The sequence below is a fragment of the Salmo salar genome, chromosome ssa13 (assembly GCF_905237065.1).
Source record: "Salmo salar chromosome ssa13, Ssal_v3.1, whole genome shotgun sequence".
In the NCBI taxonomy this organism is placed as follows: Eukaryota; Metazoa; Chordata; class Actinopteri; order Salmoniformes; family Salmonidae; genus Salmo; species Salmo salar.
In genome coordinates this window covers 36,788,834-36,807,080 of record NC_059454.1, presented here as the reverse complement: position 1 = coordinate 36,807,080, position 18,247 = coordinate 36,788,834, and the positions used below count along the sequence as shown (strand labels likewise).

Sequence of the window (18,247 nt, the reverse complement as noted above, 5' to 3'; positions counted from 1 at the left end):
TGGCCCCAGATGGTGCGGGTAGGCAACAACACATCTGCCATGCTGGCACTAAACACCTCCCCCTTGCACTGAATCCTGGACTTCCTCACGGGCCGTCCCCAGGTGGTAAGAGTAGGCAACAACACGTCTGCCACGTTGATCCTTAACACTGGGGCCCCTCAGTGGTGTGTACTTAGTCCCCTCCTGTATTCCCTGTTCACCCACAACTGCGTGGCCAAACACGACTCCAACACCATGACACAACAGTGGTAGGCCTGATCATCGACAACGATGAGACGGCCTATAGGGGGAGGTCAGAACTGGCAGTGTGGTGCCAGGACAACAACCTCTCCCTAAATGTGAGCAAGACAAAGGAGCTGATCGTGGACTACAGGAAAAGGCGGGCAGTACAGGCCCCCATTAACATCGACGGGGCTGTAGTGGAGCGGGTCGAGAGTTTCAAGTTCCTTGGTGTCCACATCACCAACAAACTATCATGGTCCAAACATACCAAGACAGTCGTGGAGAGGGCACGACAAAACCTTTTCCCCCTCAGGAGGCTGAAAAGTTTTGCCATGGGCCCTCAGGTCCTCAAAAAGTTCTACAGCTCCACCATCGAGAGCATCTTGGCTGGCTGCATCACCGCTTGGTATGGGAATTGCACCACCCTTGACTGCAAAGCACAACAAAGGGTGGTGCGGACGGCCCCTGCCATCCAGGACCTCTATAGCAGGCGGTGTCAAAGGAAGGCCCGAAAAATTGCCAGACTCCAACCACCCAAGCCATAGACTGTTCACTCTGCTACCGTCCGGCAAATGGTACCGGAGCATCGGCTCAAGGACCAACAGGCTCTGAGACAGCTTCTACCCCCAAGCCATAACTGTTAAATAGCCAAACTGCTAAATAGTCAATTAATGGTACCCGAACTATCTGCACTGACTCTATCTTGCACTGACCCTAAGCTCACTCACTAGACTTTATATACACACCATATACACACTCACTCACACACACTACACAAATCCCTCACATATTCAAATACTACATATGTGCACATACACACACACACACACACACATCCTGACACAACACAAACAAACACACACACACACACACACTTTTACACTCATCATTTGCTGCTGCTACTGTTCTTTATTTTACTCTTATTATTAACTATCTGGATGCCTTGTTACTTTACCCTGCTTTCATGTACATAAGAACCTCGTACCCCTGCACATTGATCTGGTACTGGTACTCCCTGTATATAGCTCCACATTGATCTGGTACTGGTACTCCCTGTATATATCTCCACATTGATCTGGTACTGGTACTCCCTGTATATAGCTCCATTCTTGTGTATTTTATTTTATTCCTCTCGTGTTAGTTACTATTTTATTTTGTATATATCTTTTAAAACTTTGCATTGTTTGTAAGGTTTGTAAGCAAGCATTTCACTGTAAAGTCTACACCAGTTGTATTTGACGCTTGTGGTAAATACAATTAGATATGATCTGTTCAGTGTCCTCAGATGACTTGAAAGTTCCTAAAAAATGTATATATATGTATACTATTCAAAAATGCCATGTTTTTTTACATGCAACTCTGCCTCGTCACTCACAGAGCTATGGCATGGAGACAGCCCTCCACGGAAGACAAATTGGCATTATAAATCATGAGAGCATCAGTGCAAAGAGATGCTCTCATTGATAATGTCTTGCTCAACTGCTAACTGCTATGGAACATGATGCAATGCATCATCACGTGTACCAGTGTCAGCTTCTAGTCAGAGAACATAAGAGAGGCAGGCCTTTCTTAGTACAAACTACTTTGTACAGCTGTACTGTATGCACATTTCAGTATGATTATTACGTCAGATGGACCACATTGCCTACATATTTTGCGGAACAGCATAGAGAAGTAAGAGCTGGTGAGGGATGGAACCATAAGGAGATATAGGGCAGGGCAGGCACAAATAGGAATGAGCTGATCGGAGCGCTCAAAAGTTGTGTTGCATGGGGATGAGGTTATCGAAGGCCAGGGGACTTAGTCATGATTAAAATTCTGAAAGAGTTCATAGGGTGATTCACAAGTTGGTCGCATTCACACTATATCACATGGTGATAATCTTGTAGTGTGAACATTTTATTTTCATTTAAGATTCAACTATATAGGCTCAACAACATTAGCCAACTCACAGACAATATTGTAGTCAATGTTCTACAGAGTTTCTATTTTGAAAGGACCAAAGAGCAACAAGACCAAACTCTGTTAAGTGCTACAGCTAGTGCTGTTCCCTGTGACATAGGGGATGATATCAGATGATCTGATGGTTAAAAATAAGTGGCAAGAGTTGTGTAACAGGGTGTGTAAGGGAAGACACCTGTATAAGATCCAGGAAAAGGTGGGGGCAGAGAGGTCCTCAGGCCGAGAGAGAAGTGAGGAAAGTGTAGTCACAAGGCTGAGACTGGGACGTACAAGGCTAAATAGTACATTGAAAGTGGTGGGGAAACATCTGACTGGGAGGTGTGATCATTGTCAGGAGAAGATGAACACAGTGGAACATGTTCCATTTCAGTGCCAGAAATATGTGAGAAAGGGAGCACATTTTATTAGATTTGTGGAGTAATGGGGTTGAAGAGCCAGGATTAAGTGAACTGCTGGGGAAATCTTCAGGGGATGTAGTATTTAATTATGTATTTTGTTTCCTTAGGGAGATTAGATTATTGGGTAGGATTTAGACCTTCACTGTCTCTGGTTCACACTCCAGTCCAGTTGGTGGCGGTAATGCACCTTAAGTTGGTTGCCAACAGCCGTATAAAATCCACAGACGAAGAAGAAAAAAAAAGAATAAGAAGAGTTTTTCAAATAATCTCAAAGCGGTTCAAGAGCAAAAAACAAACAAGCAATGTACAGTATTATGACAGGTCAACCAAGAGAGGCCATGTCTTTTAATGCTGCATCCTCTGAAGATGGAGAGGGTCAGTTCATGGCTTGAGTGAAGGGAGCTGGTCAGAGGATGGTAGATGATATTGATGGAGTCTGCTGATGATCTTGTAGATATGGGCAAGTCTGGGAACCAGCCTGAGACTTATAACCACTGGGCTTCCACTCTGTGTTGCCTCCACTTGGTTGATGCAGCTCTGGGCACCAAAAAGCTCACCACACAGAGTTCAGAATAGTATCCAGTCGTCCTCACTACAAGCCCTCTGCCTCAGCACTGCTGTATTCATTAAGTTCTCAAAGGATCACGAACTGGCAACAAGGTGAAACAAAAAAAGCTGTTAATGTGTCCCTCTAGGTGCATTTTTTAAAACTAAGACATTTGCTAGCTAGCCAGCCAAAAATATGTATCCTGTCAGTCAACCACAAATCCGTGGCTCAAAACCACCAGATATATGCAATAAAAACTAATTGTTATCAAAATAAATGTTAAAAAGTTGAAAAAACACATTTGTACAATAATTACAGAGCTCTCTGCCTAGGCTTCCTATAGTAGTTAACCATCTGCGTTGAGGGACCAAGCGGTCAGCACTATTGCAGAAAATAAAGTGCATGTGAATAAAGTCCTTCGTGTTATGTAGTGTAATAATTCACAACATCAAAAGGTGATGTGGTGTATGTGATATAGAAACACCACCTACAGCAATTGATTGAAAATCGAGCCACTTTACCTTTAAGGTAAGCGGATGTCTGTTCCCTGTGGTAGAAGAAAGACAGAACAGGAAATATTGTACCTTTTCAAGTACATTGTGACGCATTATATATTTTTTCTTCCGCAGACCAAGGTGTGATTTATTTATAATCTACAGTCTTTCAAATAAACATCACACGAGTAGAAAAATATACCCCCATAACAAATATACTTATAATCAAGATTTGTTCTATCTGTGCCCATAATGTCTTATTTTCGCATCATTTCTACAAATTCATAAGGAACAGTTTAACTCTTTATGTGATTGGGTAGTTGTTTCTGTAACAAGAACCACGTGGTTTCGGTGTAGACTTCTGTCATGGCGGGATACATGAAATGGAAAAATGGACCCCTCTCCAAAATAGTTTTGCTAATTGTGCTTTTGTGTATATTAGGTACACACCAAACCGCAGGTATAGTATATAGCAAGCTAGGAAATTTGAGGCGGGATGGGGAATTGATAGCCAATTTGAAATGAGTGATGCTAACTTTTTGTTTGAGATGAGGCAAGCTATCGAGCTAACGTGCAAATTTAGCAAACGTTTTAACTGGTCCAGCCAGGTGACCTAACGTTATAGCTAGCGAACTAACGTTAGCTATCCTGTCAGTATCCAGATGAGATTAGACCCTTATTATATACAGTCATTGGATTTTATATATCTCATTCTAGCTAGCTAAGTGATTAAAATGGAAAGTTAAACTAGTACCAGAAACTAACGTTAGCTAGCCAGCTGCTGCAACCCTCCGAGTCCACATTCCACAACCTTTACTTGCTTAGCTAATGTTAGCTATAACATACATTTTCGGCTATAACCAAGTCAGCTAACGTTGGCCAAATACTTAAATCGTGGTCTGTTTCTGGTGTCTCACTTACGTTACATAAGCTAGTAGATATGTAGCTACTAGCTAAACCCTGTCATGGAAGCCAATGTCCAGCTTGACTTTAGTTGGCTTGCTAGCAGATTGTGCAAAGCATACAGAAGTTTGCTGGTGAATACAGTCCGTGCCCTCACAACTTGCAATTTTCACAGGAAGTAATATCAACATAATCAATATCAAAGATGGCCAGGAGTCTGAAAGAACAGGGTCGAGTCACTTCTGCTATCTCAACCCAATTGTCCCAGGTTGGAAGGAAACATGGACAAGAATCCAGGTAAGAGAAAAGTAGGCTAGTCCCAAATCTGTTTGGGCTCTTGCCAACTTCATTGTTGTCATGCCAATGAGTGGTAAGGAGTTGGCATGATAGCACAAACAGGCTGGTTCTCAGATTTTACCAGTTAAATGTAGACACATACATTTTTTTTTATATTTAACTTTTCTGAAATATTTTATTAAAGGGATATTTCAAGATTTTGGCAATGAGGCCCTTTATCTACATCCCCAGAGTCAGATGAACTTGAGGATACCATTTATGTCTCTGCTTGCTGTTTGAAGGAAGTTGCTAACTAGCGTCAGCACAATGACGAAGTAGATACCCATAGACTTCCAGTCATTGTACTAACACTAGTTAGTATTGGCTTGTGAAACTGCCTCGAGCTTCCTACGTACTGCAGACAGACATAAATATGGCATCCACGAGTTCATCTGACCCTAGGGAAGTAAATTAAGGGCCTCGCTGTCAAAATTCTGAAGTATCCCTTTAAAATATGCAAATATGGTGATATCTCATTAAATATGTGAATATTTGCATATCGCGCAATTCCATTTTTATGGACACTGGTTGATATTTTGGTTTAATTTTGATTAGACATTCTAGGACCGGACGTGTCCAGAGCACATAGAAAGATGAAAACAAGTATTTATCCACAATCTGTAAAATACTAAAGACAAAAAAAAAAGTTTCCTAAGAAAATGTTATGTAGAATCAAAAATGGACAACATCAATTTTCTCTGGGCGATTCTGGAGAATATACAGTTGAAGTCGGAAGTTTACATACACCTTAGCCAAATACATTTAAACACAGTTTTTGACATTTAGTCCTAGTAAAAATTCCCTGTCTTAGGTCAGGATCACCACTTTATTTTAAGAATGTGAAATGTCAGAATAATAGTAGAGTGATTTATTTCAGGTTTTATTTCTTTCATCACATTCCCAGTGGGTCAGAAGTTTACATACACTCAATTAGTATTTGGTAGCTTTGCCTTTAAATTGTTTAACTTGGGTCAAACGTTTCGGTAGCCTTCCACAAGCTTCCCACAATAAGTTGGGTGAATTTTGTCCCATTCCTCCTGACAGAGCTGGTGTAGCTTAGTCAGGTTTGTAGGCCTCCTTGCTCGCACAAGCTTTTATAGTTCTGCCCACAGATTTTCTATAGGATTGAGGTCAGGGCTTTGTGATGGCCACTCCCAATACCTTGACTTTGTTGTCCTTAAGCCGTTTTGCCACAACTTTGGATGTATGCTTGGGGTCATTGTCCATTTGGAAAACCCATTTGCGACTAAGCTTTAACTTCCTGACTGATGTTGCTTGAGATGTTGCTAAAATATATCCACATCATTTTCCTGCCTCATGATGCCATCTATTTTGTCAAGTGCACCAGTCCCTCCTGCAGCAAAGCACCCCCACAACATGATGCTCCCACCCCCGTGCTTCAAGGTTGGGATGGTGTTTTTCGGCTTGCAAGCCTCCCCCTTTTTCATTATGGCCAAACAGTTTTATTTTTGTTTCATCTGACTAAAGGACATTTCTCCAAAAAGTATGATCTTTGTCCCCATGTGCAGTTGCAAACCATAGTCTGGCTTTTTTATGGCGGTTTTGGAGCAGTGGCTTCTTCCTTGTTGAGCGGTCTTTCAGGTTATGTCGATTATAGGACTAGTTTTACTGTGGATATAGATACTTTTGTACCTGTTTCCTCCAGCATCTTCACAAGGTCCTTTGCTGTTGTTCTGGGATTGATTTGCACTTTTCGCACCAAAGTACGTTCATCTCTAGGAGACAGAACGCGTCTCCTTCCTGAGCGGTATGACGTCTGCGTGGTCCCATAGTGTTTATACTTGCGTACTTTTGTTTGTACAGATGAACGTGGTACCTTCACGCGTTTGTAAATTGCTCCCAAGGATGAACCAGACTTGTGGAGGTCTACAATTTGTTTTCTGAGGTCTTGGCTGATTTCTTTTGATTTTCCTATGATGTCAAGCAAAGAAGCACTGAGTTTGAAGGTAGGCCTTGAAATACATCCACAGGTACACCTCCAATTGACTCAAATTATGTTAATTAGCCTATCAGAAGCTTCTAAAGCCATGACATAATTCTCTGGAATTTTCCAAGCTGTTTAAAGGCACAGTCAATTTAGTGTATGTAAACTTCTGACCCACTGGAATTGTGATACAGTGAATTATAAGTGAAGTAATCTGTCTGTAAACAATTGTTGGAAAAGTGAATTGTGTCATGCACAAAGTAGATGTCCTAACTGACTTGCCAAAACTATAGTTTGTTAACAAGAAATTTGTGGAGTGGTTGAAAAACGAGTTTTAATGACTCCAACCTAAGTGTATGTAAATTTCCGACTTAAACTGTATCTAAGGATAACCACACAAAATGTGGTGAATGCAGATGCTTCTGAAGCTGAGAAAATGAGTTGGCGTGTGGTTAGTCTCACTTTTGGGAAATTTAGTCTGCCAAACCCCTATTTATACCCAATCACCATATCTTCAAATTAAGTTACTAAATATACTCCAGTTTGTAACACTATGAAATGGGCTTTGAAATTGGGTGTAATTTAATGTACTGAGCTTCGAAATTATTGATGTATGTCCATTTTAAAGATATTAAAATTTAATACAAATGTTGACGGTTATGATAAACCAAGGAAAATAAACATTTTCATAAAGTTTACATTTTTGTTTACTTTTTGAAAATACTAATATTAGTGGAAATTTCATTTCAGCCTGTGGTGCCTTGCTTTAACAGAAAATGCCTTTGGGAAGTATTCAGACCCCTTGACTTTTTCCAGATTTTATTACGTTACAGCTGTATTCTAAAATGTATTAAATCTTTATTTTTCCCGTCATCAATCTATTCACAATACCCCATAATGAAGAGCAAAAAACAGGTTCTTAGAAATTTGTGGTAATTTATAAAAAAATGTATAAATGTAATATTACATTTACGTAAGTATTCAGACCCTTTACTCAGCAATTACAGCCTCGCGTCTTCTTGGGTATGACGCTACAAGCTTGGCATACCAGCATTTGAGGAGTTTCTCCTATTCTTCTCTGCAGATCCTTTCAAGCTCTGTCAGGTTGGCTGGACAGCGTTACTGCACAGCTATACTGAGCAAAACAAAAAGGTCATTTTGAAAGACAGGGTCCTGAAAAGATAATTCGTAAAAATGCAAATAACTTCACAGATCTTAATTGTGAAGGGTTTAAACACTGTTTCCCATGCTTTTTTAATGAACCATGAACAACTAATGAACATGTACCTGTGGAACGGTCGTTAAGACACTAACAGCTTACAGACGGTAGGCAATTAAGGTCACAGTTATGAAAACTTAGGACACTAAAGAGGCTTTTCTACTGACTCTGAAAAACACCAAAGGAAAGATGCCCAGGGTCCCTGCTCATCTGCGTGAATGTGCCTTAGGCATGCTGCAAGGAGGCATGAGGACTGCAGATGTGGCCAGGGCAATAAATTGCAATGTCCGTACAGTGAGACAGCACTACAGGGAGACAGGACGGACAGCTGATCGTCCTCGCAGTGGCAGACCGTGTAACAACACCTGCACAGGATCGGTACATCCGAACATCACACCTGCGGGACAGGTACAGGATGGCAACAAAAACTGCCTGAGTTACACCAGGAAAGCATAATCCCTCCATCAGTGCTCAGACTGTCCGCAATAGGCTGAGAGAGGCTGGACTGAGGGCTTGTAGGCCTATTGTAAAGCAGGTCCTCACCAGACATCACCGGTAACAACGTCGCCTATGGGCACAACCCACCATCGCTGGACCAGACAGGACTGGCAAAAAGTGCTCTTCACTGACGAGTCGCGGTTTTGTCTCAGCAGGGGTGATGGTTGGATTTGCGTTTATCGTCGAAGGAATGAGCATTACACCGAGGCCTGTACTCTGGAGCAGGATCGATTTGGAGGTGGAGGGTCCGTCATGGTCTGGGGCGGTGTGTCACAGCATCATCGGACTGAGCTTGTTGTCATTGCAGGCAATCTCAATGCTGTGCGTTACAGGGAAGACATCCTCCTCCCTCATGTGGTACCCTTCCTGCAGGCTCATCCAGACATCCATCCAGCATGACAATGCCGTCAGCCATACTGCTCGTTCTGTGCGTGATTTCCTGCAAGACAGGAATGTCAGTGTTCTGCCATGGCCAGCGAAGAGCCCGGATCGCAATCCCATTGAGCACGTCTGGAACCTGTTGGATCGGAGGGTGAGGGCTAGGACCATTCCCCCCCAGAAATGTCCGGGAACTTGCAGGTGCCTTGGTGGAAGAGTGGGGTAACATCTCACAGCAAGAACTGGCAAATCTGGTGCAGTCCATGAGGAGGAGATGCACTGCAGTACTTAGTATCTGGTGTGGCCACCAGCAGCATTGACTGTCACTTTTGATTTTAACCCCCCCCCCCCTCCTTTGTTCAGGGACACATTATTCCATTTCTGTTAGTCACATGTCTGTGGAACTTGTTCATTTTATGTCTCAGTTGTTGAATCTTGTTATGTTCATACAAATATTTACACATGTTAAGTTAAGTTAACTGAAAGTAAACGCAGTTGACAGTGAGAGCACGGTTCTTTTTTTGCTGAGTTTATTTTCAGGTCTCCAGAGATGTTCGATCAGGTTTATGTCCGGGCTCTGGGAGGGCCACTCCAGGACATTCAGAGACTTGTACCGAAGCCACTCCTGTGTTGTCTTGGCTGTGTGGTTAGGGTAGTTGTCCTGTTGGAAGGTGAACCTTCGCCCCAGTCCGAGGTCCTGAGTGCTCTGGCTCAGGTTTTCATCAAGGATCTCTCTGTACTTTGCTCCGTTCATTTATCACTCGATCCTGACTAGTCTCTCAGTCCTTACTGCTGAAAAACATCCCAACAGCATGATTCTTCCACCGCCATGCTTCACCATAGGGATGGTTCCAGGTTTCCTCCAGACGTGACACTTGGCATTCAGTGTTCCATCTTGGTTTCATCAGACCAGAGAATCTTGTTTCTCATGGTCTGAGAGTCCTTTAGGTGCGTTTTGGCAAACTCCAAGCGGGCTGTCATGTGCCTTTTACTGAGGAGTGGCTTCCGTCTGGCCACTCTACCATAAAGGCCCGATTTGTGGAGTGCTGCAGAGATGGATGTCCTACTGGAAGGTTCTCCCATCTCCACTGAAGAACTCTAGAGCTCTGTCAGTGACCATCGGGTTCTTGTTCATCTCCCTGACTAAGGCCCTTCTCCTTCGATTGCTCAGTTTGGCCGGGTGGCCAGCTCTAGGAAGAGTCTTGGTGGTTCCAAACTTCTTCTATTTAAGAATTATGGAGGCCACTGTCTTCTTGGGGACTTTCAATGCTGAAGACATTTTTGGTACCCTTCCCCAGATCTGTGCATCAACATAATCCTGTCTCAGTACTCTACGGACAATTCCTTCGACCTCATGGCTTGGTTTTTGCTCTGACATGCACTGTCAACTGTGGGACCTTATATAGTCAGGTGTGTGCCTTTCCAAATCATATCCAATCAATTGAATTTACCACAGGTGGACTCCAAACAAGTTGTAGAAACATCTCAAGGATGATCAATGGAAACAGGATGGACCTGAGCTCAATTTCGAGTCTCATAGCAAAGGGTCTAAATACTTACAGTACCAGTCAGAAGTTTGGACACACCTACTCATTCAAGGGTTTTACTATTTTCTACTTTCTCCAATTTTCTACTGAAATAAGACATATGGAATAATTTAGTAACCAAAAAAGTGTTAAACACAGATTTAGATTCTTCAAAGTAGCCACCCTTTGCCTTGATGACAGCTTTGCACACTCTTGGCATTCTCTCAACTAGTTTCACCTGGAATGCTTTCCTAACAGTCTTGAAGGAGTTTCCACATATGCTGAGCACTTGTTGGCTGCTTTTCCTTCACTCTGCGGTCCAACTCATCCCAAACCATCGCAATCGGGTTGAGGTCGGGTGATTGTGGAGGCCAGGTCATCTGATGCAGAACTCCATCACTCTCCTTTTTGGTCAAATAGCCCTTACACAGCCTGGAAGTGTGTTGGGTCATTGTCCTGTATAAAAACAAATGATAGTCCCACTAAGAGCAAACCAGATGGGATGGCGTGTCACTGCAGAATGCTGTGGTAGCCATGGTGGTTAAGTGTGCCTTGAAGTCTAAAGAAATCACTGACAGTGTCACCAGATAAGCACCCCCACCACATCACACCTCCTCCGTGCTTCACGGTGGGAACCACACATGCGGAGGTCATCTGTTCACCTACTCTACGTCTCACAAAGACACTTCGGTTGGAATCAAAAATCTCAAATTTGGACTCAGACCAAATGACAGATTTCCACTGGTCTAATTTCCATTGCTTGTGTTTCTTTGCCCAAGCAAGGCATTTCTTATTATTGGTGTCCTTTAGTAGTGGTTTCTTTGCAACAATTCGACCATGAAGGCCTGATTCACACAGTCTCCTATTTTTTTAGTATTTTCTTTTTACCTTTATTTAACTAATGTTGAGATGTGTCTATTACTTGAACTCTGTGAAACATTTATTTGGGATGCAATTTCTGAGGCTGGTAACTCTAATGAACTTATCCTCTGCAGCAGAGGTAACTCTGGGTCTTCCTTTCCTGTGGCGGTCCTCATCAGTGCCAGTTCCATCATAGTGCTTGATGGCTTTTGCGACTGCGCTTGAAGAAACTTTAAAAGTTCTTGAAATTGTCCAGATTGACTGACCTTCATGTCTTAAAGTAATGGACTGTCGTTTCTCTTTGCTTATTTGAGCTATTCTTGCCATAATATGATTTGGTCTTTTACTGACTTGGTCTTTTACCAAGTAGGGCTATCTTCTGTATACCACCCCTATCTTGTCACAAGACAACTGATTTGCTCAAACACATTAAGAAGGAAGGGAATACCACAACTTTTAACAAGACACACCTTTTAAGTGAAATGCATTCCAGGTTTTTACCTCATGAAGCTGGTTGAGAGAATGCCAAGAGTGTGCAAAACTGGTCATCAAGGCAAAGGGTGGCTACTTTAAAGAATCTGAAATAGAAAATATATTTTGATTTGTTTAACACTTCTTTTGGTTACTACATGATTCCGTATGTGTTATTTCATAGTGTTAATGTCTTCACTATTATTCCACAATGTCGAAAATAGTAAAACATAAGAAATACCCTGGAATGAGTAGGTGTGTCCAAACTTTTGACTGGTACTGTATGTAAATAAGGTATTTCTATTTAAGTTTTAATACATTTAAAAATTATTGAAACCTTTTTTTGCTTTGTCATTTATGGGGTTTTTGTGTGTAGATTGCTGAGGATTTGTTTTAATTTAATCCATTTTAGAATGAGGCTGTAACATGTGGAAAAGGTCAAGGGGTCTGAATACTTTCCAAAATGCACTCTATGTTTTATATTTGTGTGGAGCTAATACTTGTCTTATTGCCGACAGATTCGAGTATGGAGCTCGAAACAGCTGAAGGTGACTGTTGTGGAGGATGAGGAGAAGCTGCAGGAACTAGAACACTTCAGTGTTTGGGGTCTTGTGCAGTACCTAATGCTTGAGCAGACCAATGAAACCACCATCAGCATCAGCCTGTTCAGCCCAAAGACCTGCTTCAAGATCGACCCCATCAACCTTGGAGCACAATACACTGTAATGCCCATACGAAGTAAGTTAAAAGAAAGGTGGGGTATCTTCATAAGTTACATGCCTATTACATATTGATTTCATGTGGAATCTTTGCTGTCTCTGCTTTACTCCTGCAGAATTTGACATTTACATGTTTGTGACATTCCTGGCTGGAGTGCTGTTATTCAACTTTGCAGACTCACTCAGCAGGTAACTAAATGAATTGTGTTCACATTTTACCCTCTATTTTAATGACATGATCCTGATAATCTCGCTATGATTGACATGGCTGCGGGAAGATGTTTAGGGGTGGGGCTGTAGAGAATTTATTCTCCCCGCGTTGCTGAGGACAATTTTTGTCCGCTCATACAGGAGTAATAAAGGCCCAGTGAACACCTTTTTTTTTTTCTTCATAAAATGTGTATTATTATTTATTTCTGATTTATCAGGTGATGCACAACACCCCTACTTCCCGCAGCTAGGATGATTGATGTGTTTTTGTGTTGCTATCTAACAGGAGTCAGGTATTCTATTACTCTGCTGGCATGAGCACAGGTATGATTGCCTCCCTTATCATCCTCATCTTCATCATGGCACGCTTTCTGCCCAAGGTAAGAAGTCAAGTCTTCTATATCAAGGCCTCACCCACTACTAACACATTTTGATTTGAACAAAGCAAAAAGTCGGGGTGTACCCTGATAGTTCATATTTGGGAGACATTTCTGATTTGTATCATGTACGAGAGTCATAAAAATATATGTTTAGATTTCATACCCCATATCTTCATTTTCTTTTCTCAGAAAAGCCCATTTTACATGGTAATAGTTGGTGGCTGGTCCTTTTCCGTTTACATCATCCAGCTTGTGTTCAGGAACCTGCAGATGATTTTGAGAGAGCACTGGCACATGGCTTTCGGTAAGTATCGATTGTAATAAACACAATCGCAACAAACTGTGGGAAGTACCTTGTTTATCGCTCAAACTCTTTGTATCTGGTATAAGTTCACAACCATTGCTCCATGTTTGTAGTAGGAACAGTTGAATTAATTGTTTCTGTGTACTTTAGGCTATGCTGCAGTGGTTGGGTTTATCAGTTTTGCTGTGTGCTATCATCATGGCCCTCTTGTGGAGGAAAGGAGTATAAATATCCTGTCCTGGACACTGCAGTTGTTTGGCCTGCTACTGATCTACAGTGGGATCCAGGTTCAGCAAGTGGCGTTGGCCATCATCGTGGCTGCCTTCTGCTCTAAGAACCTGGAGTATTCCATTTCATTGATCCTTCTTGCTTGGCGGTAGTTGTTTATAACTCTAAAGATTCCTTTATTCGTGTTTATTGGCATTTTTAATAATGTTAGAATTCTCATTGTGCAGCAAAGTCAAGCCAACTCTGTGCTGGAAGCCAGAGCCTCGTCGGCTGCTGACTGAAGAGGAGTTCCAGAAACAGGGGGAGGTGGAGACGCAGCATGCCCTGGAGGAGCTGAGGAAGTACTGCAGTAGTCCAGACTTCAGCAAATGGAAGACCGTCTCTCGACTTGCGTCCCCAAAAAGGTGACAGTCAGTAGCATTGAAATACCTACTGAAATGTATGTACTGCTATCCTGAAAAGCTAGATTTCGGTCCCAGGGTGACTGTTGTCTTTTTAGGTCTACTACTAGTCATGTAACTGTCTCTCCCATTTCTGGTTAAAACTAAACATATGATCAGTATTGTTCAAAAGCTTGATGTTAAAGGCAATGATGTTGTGATCCACAGGTTTGCCGATTTTGTGGAGGGCTCACCTCACCTGATATCGAATGAGGTTTCTGTGCACGCGCAGGAATATGGATCATTCTTTGAGGATGATTTCTTTGACACGGATGAGGAAGATGAGGAGAATATGATGAATGCTTTGAAAAAAGAAGACCTTGGATGGAATGACAGAGACTTGTGAAGGTGAATAGATGTGGTTATTTTCCTGTAGCAAGGTTAATGGAGCATAGTGCTGACTGGTTTTCAGCCCCTACAGCTCTCCTCCAACCATAAGACAGGTGCTCATGAATCGTCATGGAGTTGGTAGGATCTGGCCATTGCTAGGCCTGTGTGATCATGTCTGGCATTCAGGTTGCGGCATACATTATACTGTACACTGAGTGTACAAAACATTAGTAACGCCTTCCTAATATTGAGTTGCTCCCCCTTTTGCCCACAGAACAGCCTCAATTTGTCGGCGCATGGACTCTACTAGGTGTCGAAAGCGTTCCACAATGGTGCTGGCCCATGTTGACTCCAATGCTTCCCACAGTTGGGCTGGATGTCCTTTGGGTGGTGGACCATTCTTGATACACACGAAAACTGTTGAGCTTAAAAAACCCAGCAGCGTTTCAGTTCTTGACACACTCAAACCGGTGCGCCTGGCACCTACTACTACCATACCCCATTCAAAGGAACTTACATTTTTATCTTGCCCATTCACCCTCTGAATGGCATACATACACAATCCATGTTTCAATTGTCTCAAGGCTTAAAAACAAAAAAAGTGACCTGTTTTCTCCCCTTCATCTACACTGACTGAAGTGGATTTAACAAGTGACATCAAGAAGGGACCATAGCTTCACCTGATCAGTCTGTCATGGAAAGAGCAGGTGTTCCCAATGTTTGTATACTCAGTGTAGATTGCTTATGGCAACCTGTTTTGGTTATCGACACAAAGCCAGATTCTGACTAGAGAAATGAGAATGTAGTATTTCTCAAATTAGGACTGAGTCCTGTGTTTGAATTCAGCTAAGAAACCTATTGGTCAGTAAGTGAAGGTTTATGACCACTAAGAATGGGGTATTTTATTTTATTGGAGGAATGTCACAACTTTATCTTGGTCTTAACTGCAAGGTCATTTTTGGACATTTGTTTTCTTTGGTACTATTGTTGATTTTACGTAAAAATTTTTTTTTTGCGTCATCAAACACGTGCCGATGTAAACGGGGAGCAATTCATAGCTGACAAGTTTAAAAATAAATAAAGGTGAACTGACATCTGTTTGGGAAGAAATTCATATTTCGGTATTTAAAGCACGATGTTTACAGCCATTGAGCCTGAATTTATATCATTTAAAAAAATTTAGTGGAATAAAAACAGTAATGTGTAAGTGTACCATTGCAAGTATTAGAACCTTTCTTTGACGGTGTGTGACATGTCTACATTATGTTAGTTCTTAGTTAGTTACTTTCATGTTTTGTTTGGACTGAGATTTATGTATTTATAAATCCCTTTTCACATCAGCAGTTGTCACAAAGTGCTTCTACAGAAACCCAGCCTAAAACCCCAAACAGCAAGCAATACAGATGTAGAAGCACAATGGCTAGGAAAAACTCCCTAGAAAGGCTGGAACCTTGGAAGAAACCTATAGAGGAACTAGGCTCTGCGGCGTGGCCAGTTCTCTTCTGGCTGCACCAGATGCAGGTTATTTAGAGTACATGGCCATTAAAGCCAGATTGTTCTTCAAGATGTTCAAAAGTTCATAGATAACCAGCAGTCAAATAATCACAGTGATTATAGTGCACGTGTCAGATTCATTCCACGGAGGGCCGAGTGTCTGCAGGTCTTTCCTGCTCCCTTGTAACTGATTAGTAAGGAACTCCCCTCACCTGGTTGTCTAGGTCTTAATTGAAAGGAAAAAAACAAAAACCAGCAGACACTTGGCCCTCCATGGAATGATTGTGACACCCATGTTACTTCTGAGGTGCTGACCTTTTGCACCCACTGTAAATGTCAGTTGGCTTTTCAAATCTGAGCATTCAGAGGTCGAGACAGCAGGTGCAGTAGAGAGAGGGTCGAAACAGCAGGTCCTGGACAAGGTAGCATGTCCAGTGAACAGGTCCGGGTTCCATAACCGCAGACAGAATAGCAGAAACTGGATGAGCAGCACGACCAGGTGGACTGGGGGCGGGGACTGCCAGGGGTCATCAGGCCAGTTAGTCCTGAGGCATTGTCCTAGGACTCAGGTCCTCCGGGAGGGGGGAGAGAGAAGAATTAGAGAGAGAGCATACTTAAGATCACACACACAACACCAGATAAGACTGGAGAATTACACCAGATAGGACAGACTATCCTGCTGGCATAAATACTGGGGACGGGGTTCGAGGACACAGGCCCGTCCAAAGTTACCCTCGGACAGCATTTCACAAGCATTGCCTTAAAAATTGATAATACTTTTATACTGTGAGATATTGTACTTTTGTATTCTGGCCTCTATTCTGTGTTGTGGAATTGGCTATGCATAAGCCTTTACAGATTTGGTGGCCAGGTAGTTGTGTACTGTTCATTGTAAATAATCATGTGGATGTCAATAAATTAATGATATTGTAAAATCCCACTTCATATTGAGACATAATTTCCACCAGTGGAAAGCCCACTCACCTGTTACTGTAGAAGGGGAATACTCAGAGGAGCATAAAGCCCTAGAAAGATGGTGGTACTGAATGATGCATTGTCTGTATGAGTTGTACTGAAACTGCTATACATGAACAACAGGGGGTGCAATACACCTTTTATGTGGATATACAGTATTTCACAGTAAGCATACAGGTAACCCAATTTTGCAGTTACAGTAGTCTCTGGTGAGGTGGGTTTCCTCCAACAATAACCTGCCATCAGAGAAGACTTATCTTTTTCCACCCATTTTTATGAGGTTCTCAAGCTACTCGGGGACAGTTACCTAGAATCCCCAAAGTTTTCCTGATGAGCAAGAGCAGAGAATGTTCACAAAATTATTTCCAAACTGAATAATGTATATATATATTTTTTTTTTTTCACATTTTGGAGAAATATCTAGTTTCATGAGTTGTGGTTTCTTAAAACACTGATAGCTGCATATTCCTAGATGATTCTATGTGAAACTTCAAGGGTACTTCTGATATGCTTCAGATAACAACCTCTACTCTGAAATTCAGTTAATAAATGACACAGTCCCCCTGTATTTAACAGAATGCTGTTGATGGGCATAGTTATAAATACTGGCGTTGTAATTTTTGCATGTTGTAATTCAAAGGCATGCATCATAAAATCAGTGGTTGTGGGAAAAAAAAGTGGAAGCAGAACCACTGATGACCTATTTGACCTGATGACCTGTTTTTTGGGTAAACCTGGATATTCATCATCAAGTAATGTGGTTGTAAATGGGGGTATCAACATGTATCCAGGAGGTATGGCTAATTGGTATTATGCTGTATATTTATTTTAACTAGGCAAGACAGTTAAGAACAAATTCTTATTTACAATGACGGCCTACCCTTGCCAAAACCGGACGACGCTGGGCCAATTGTGTGCCGCCCTATGGGACTCCCAATACTCCAAATACAGCCTGGATTCGAACCAGGGACTGTAGTGACTCCTCTTGCACTGAGATGCAGTGCCTTAGACCGCTGCGCCACTCTGGTATTTTCTGGTATTTAGGGACAAACACCCAATGCTTTGACTAACTAAAATGTTCACCTTGACAACCTTCAATAATACCACATTTCAGAATAGATTGTGATCCTGTTAGCTGCAATTCACAAGCCAGGTGGTGCAACACTTTTGCTTTTCACTTCTACCTCTGAAAAGGTCACACAAATGTTGTTTGCATTCCAGACAGTAGGTGCGAGTCAGGCACCCCCATATTCGTTTCTGCAGTCTGACAGCTGATGATGGAGCTACTATATCATTTGCATGTGCTTCCCAGGTAAACAGATTGGCATATTCTACAGCGTAGTCAAATTATTACCCAGGGCACCATTTCCACTACTTCCCCCAGGAGAGCAAACACACCACCTCAGT

The 18,247-nt window shown here is 42.1% G+C and overlaps 1 protein-coding gene and 1 long non-coding RNA gene across 4 annotated transcripts; one reads left to right on the top strand and one right to left on the bottom strand.

Annotated features, from left to right (window-relative positions):
* Positions 1 to 2,069: 2,069 nt before the first annotated feature.
* Positions 2,070 to 3,932, bottom strand: LOC106567186 (uncharacterized). The gene is made up of 2 exons (XR_001320012.2): positions 3,651 to 3,932; positions 2,070 to 3,231 (listed from the first exon to the last, which is right to left on the bottom strand). It is a non-coding gene; the product is annotated as an uncharacterized lncRNA (long non-coding RNA).
* A 30-nt stretch (positions 3,933 to 3,962) lies between these two features.
* On the top strand, positions 3,963 to 16,805 carry LOC106567184 (nuclear envelope integral membrane protein 1). Of its 3 annotated transcripts, XM_014136197.2 has the most exons (10): positions 3,963 to 4,083; positions 4,702 to 4,823; positions 12,279 to 12,498; positions 12,596 to 12,668; positions 12,976 to 13,069; positions 13,259 to 13,373; positions 13,524 to 13,749; positions 13,829 to 14,005; positions 14,210 to 14,389; positions 14,646 to 14,745. In XM_014136197.2, the coding sequence occupies exons 1-9, from the start codon at positions 3,990 to 3,992 to the stop codon at positions 14,385 to 14,387; spliced, it is 1,299 nt and encodes a 432-aa protein (XP_013991672.1). In that variant the 5' UTR covers positions 3,963 to 3,989; the 3' UTR covers positions 14,388 to 14,389; positions 14,646 to 14,745. The 3 variants fall into 3 exon arrangements, with proteins under 3 accessions (XP_013991672.1, XP_013991673.1, XP_013991671.1); XM_014136198.2 differs by having other exon boundaries at positions 13,524 to 13,716; positions 14,210 to 16,805; XM_014136196.2 differs by having other exon boundaries at positions 14,210 to 16,805.
* Positions 16,806 to 18,247: the final 1,442 nt, after the last annotated feature.

What these genes read in the sequence shown, in the direction of transcription:
- LOC106567184 (XM_014136196.2), top strand. Translation starts at nt 3,990, where the DNA reads ATGGCGGGATACATGAAATGGAAAAATGGACCCCTCTCCAAAATAGTT. An exon ending in CACTGTAATGCCCATACGAA is followed by an intron (nt 12,499 to 12,595) that starts GTAAGTTAAAAG and finishes TTACTCCTGCAG; the next exon opens with AATTTGACATTTACATGTTT. An exon ending in CGACTTGCGTCCCCAAAAAG is followed by an intron (nt 14,006 to 14,209) that starts GTGACAGTCAGT and finishes TGTGATCCACAG; the next exon opens with GTTTGCCGATTTTGTGGAGG.